Genomic DNA, 1,435 nt, shown 5'->3' with positions numbered 1-1,435 from the left:
ATATTATCAGTCAAAGGAACAATCCCATATTGATAGACTGTGACGGATGTGTCATTAGGAAGAGTGATGAAAATATGATTTTTGAGAAAAGAAATGATTGAATTTTTTTTTGGTCATGGCACATATGATCATTAGCACCGGTGACACTTATCCATTTAAATTAATATTTTGAAGAATTGCAAGACATTATACCTCGGAAAGAGTATTGATTGATGGTTGTGGCACTGTTAGCAGCATAAGTACTTAAAGGCCTAGACTGAACTTGATTTTGCTGCAATAAAACCATCAAGTCATGATATTTTGATATTGTTGTTGAGTGATACCTTGTTGGTCAGACTGATTCATAGATGCAAAGGATGTAGTGAAATCAGTGGTGGTATGAATTTCCATTTGCTTCTCATCCTGCATGAGAATCCCATATGCATGATTGATAGAAGGAAGTGGATGCATCATCAAAATTTAACTTATGATCACGCCATAACTAGGATTAAGGCCAACAAGGAACTGAATTAGCATTTGATCTTCATCTCTTTTAGCAAAAGAATGAGCAACTCCACAAGTGCATGAAGGAATGGTATTAATCGCATTCAACTCGTCCCAATTCGACTTCATCTGAGCAAAATAAGTAGCAATATCACAACTACCCTGAGTGATTTGGCAAAAGTTCTTTTGCAATTGATAAATCTTAGCACCATTTGACTGACCATAATGAGAAGTAAGGTCATTCCAAAGAATTTGAGCAGTTTCAGCATACAAAACACTATTACGAATATCATGAGTGAGAGTATTAAGAATCCATGATATCACCATATCATTGCAACGCTGCCAAAAGGCAAGATGTGTTTCATTAACCGGCATTGTTACATTGTTGTTGATGATACAAAGCTTGTTTTTAGCTGAAAGAGCAATCATCATTGCTCTTTTCCAAGCTCCAAAACTAGTACCATCAAAAAAATTAGAAACAGGGATCATGCCGGGATGATCATAAGGGTGAAGGTAAATAGGGTTTGAGGAATCAATGGTCTTATTTGGAACCATAGAATTGTTTGAAGTTGCCATTGAAAACACAGCAAGACGAAACAAACATACGAAAAAGAAAGAACGAAAGAGAAACAAGACTTATGCACCGTATAACATTTACGCATATATGTATATACGTCGGAGACTTATGCGCCTTGTAAGTAAGAGAAACTTATACGATATAAGATATACGTTGGGACTTATACGGATGAAAAGGCACTTTCGCGGCGTGTAAGTAAAGGAAAATTATGCGGCGTATAAGTTGAGAACAAGGAAAAAGGCAAAATTTTGAGTGAAAATGAATGATAAATTATCTGAAACTTTGAGAACATATAAGAATCAAGAAAATGATATGTTGAGAAACATTGTTAAGTTTGAGCGGTTAAATCTTCTGAAAAGAAGAAAGTAGATAGAA

The 1,435-nt window shown here is 35.2% G+C and overlaps 1 protein-coding gene across 1 annotated transcript; it reads right to left on the bottom strand.

The window, feature by feature from the left end:
- Nucleotides 1-459: 459 nt before the first annotated feature.
- Nucleotides 460-1,059, bottom strand: LOC143575299 (uncharacterized). The gene has a single exon (XM_077059706.1). The coding sequence runs from the start codon at nt 1,057-1,059 to the stop codon at nt 460-462; it is 600 nt and encodes a 199-aa protein (XP_076915821.1).
- Between the last annotated feature and the right edge of the window lie 376 nt (nt 1,060-1,435).

The sequence above is a fragment of the Bidens hawaiensis genome, unplaced genomic scaffold, assembly GCF_021521415.1.
Source record: "Bidens hawaiensis isolate Kalapana, Puna unplaced genomic scaffold, B.hawaiensis_p1.1 tig00027333_1, whole genome shotgun sequence".
NCBI lineage: Eukaryota > Viridiplantae > Streptophyta > Magnoliopsida > Asterales > Asteraceae > Bidens > Bidens hawaiensis.
Note: the sequence above shows the minus strand (reverse complement) of the source record. Positions and strands in the feature narration are given on the sequence as shown.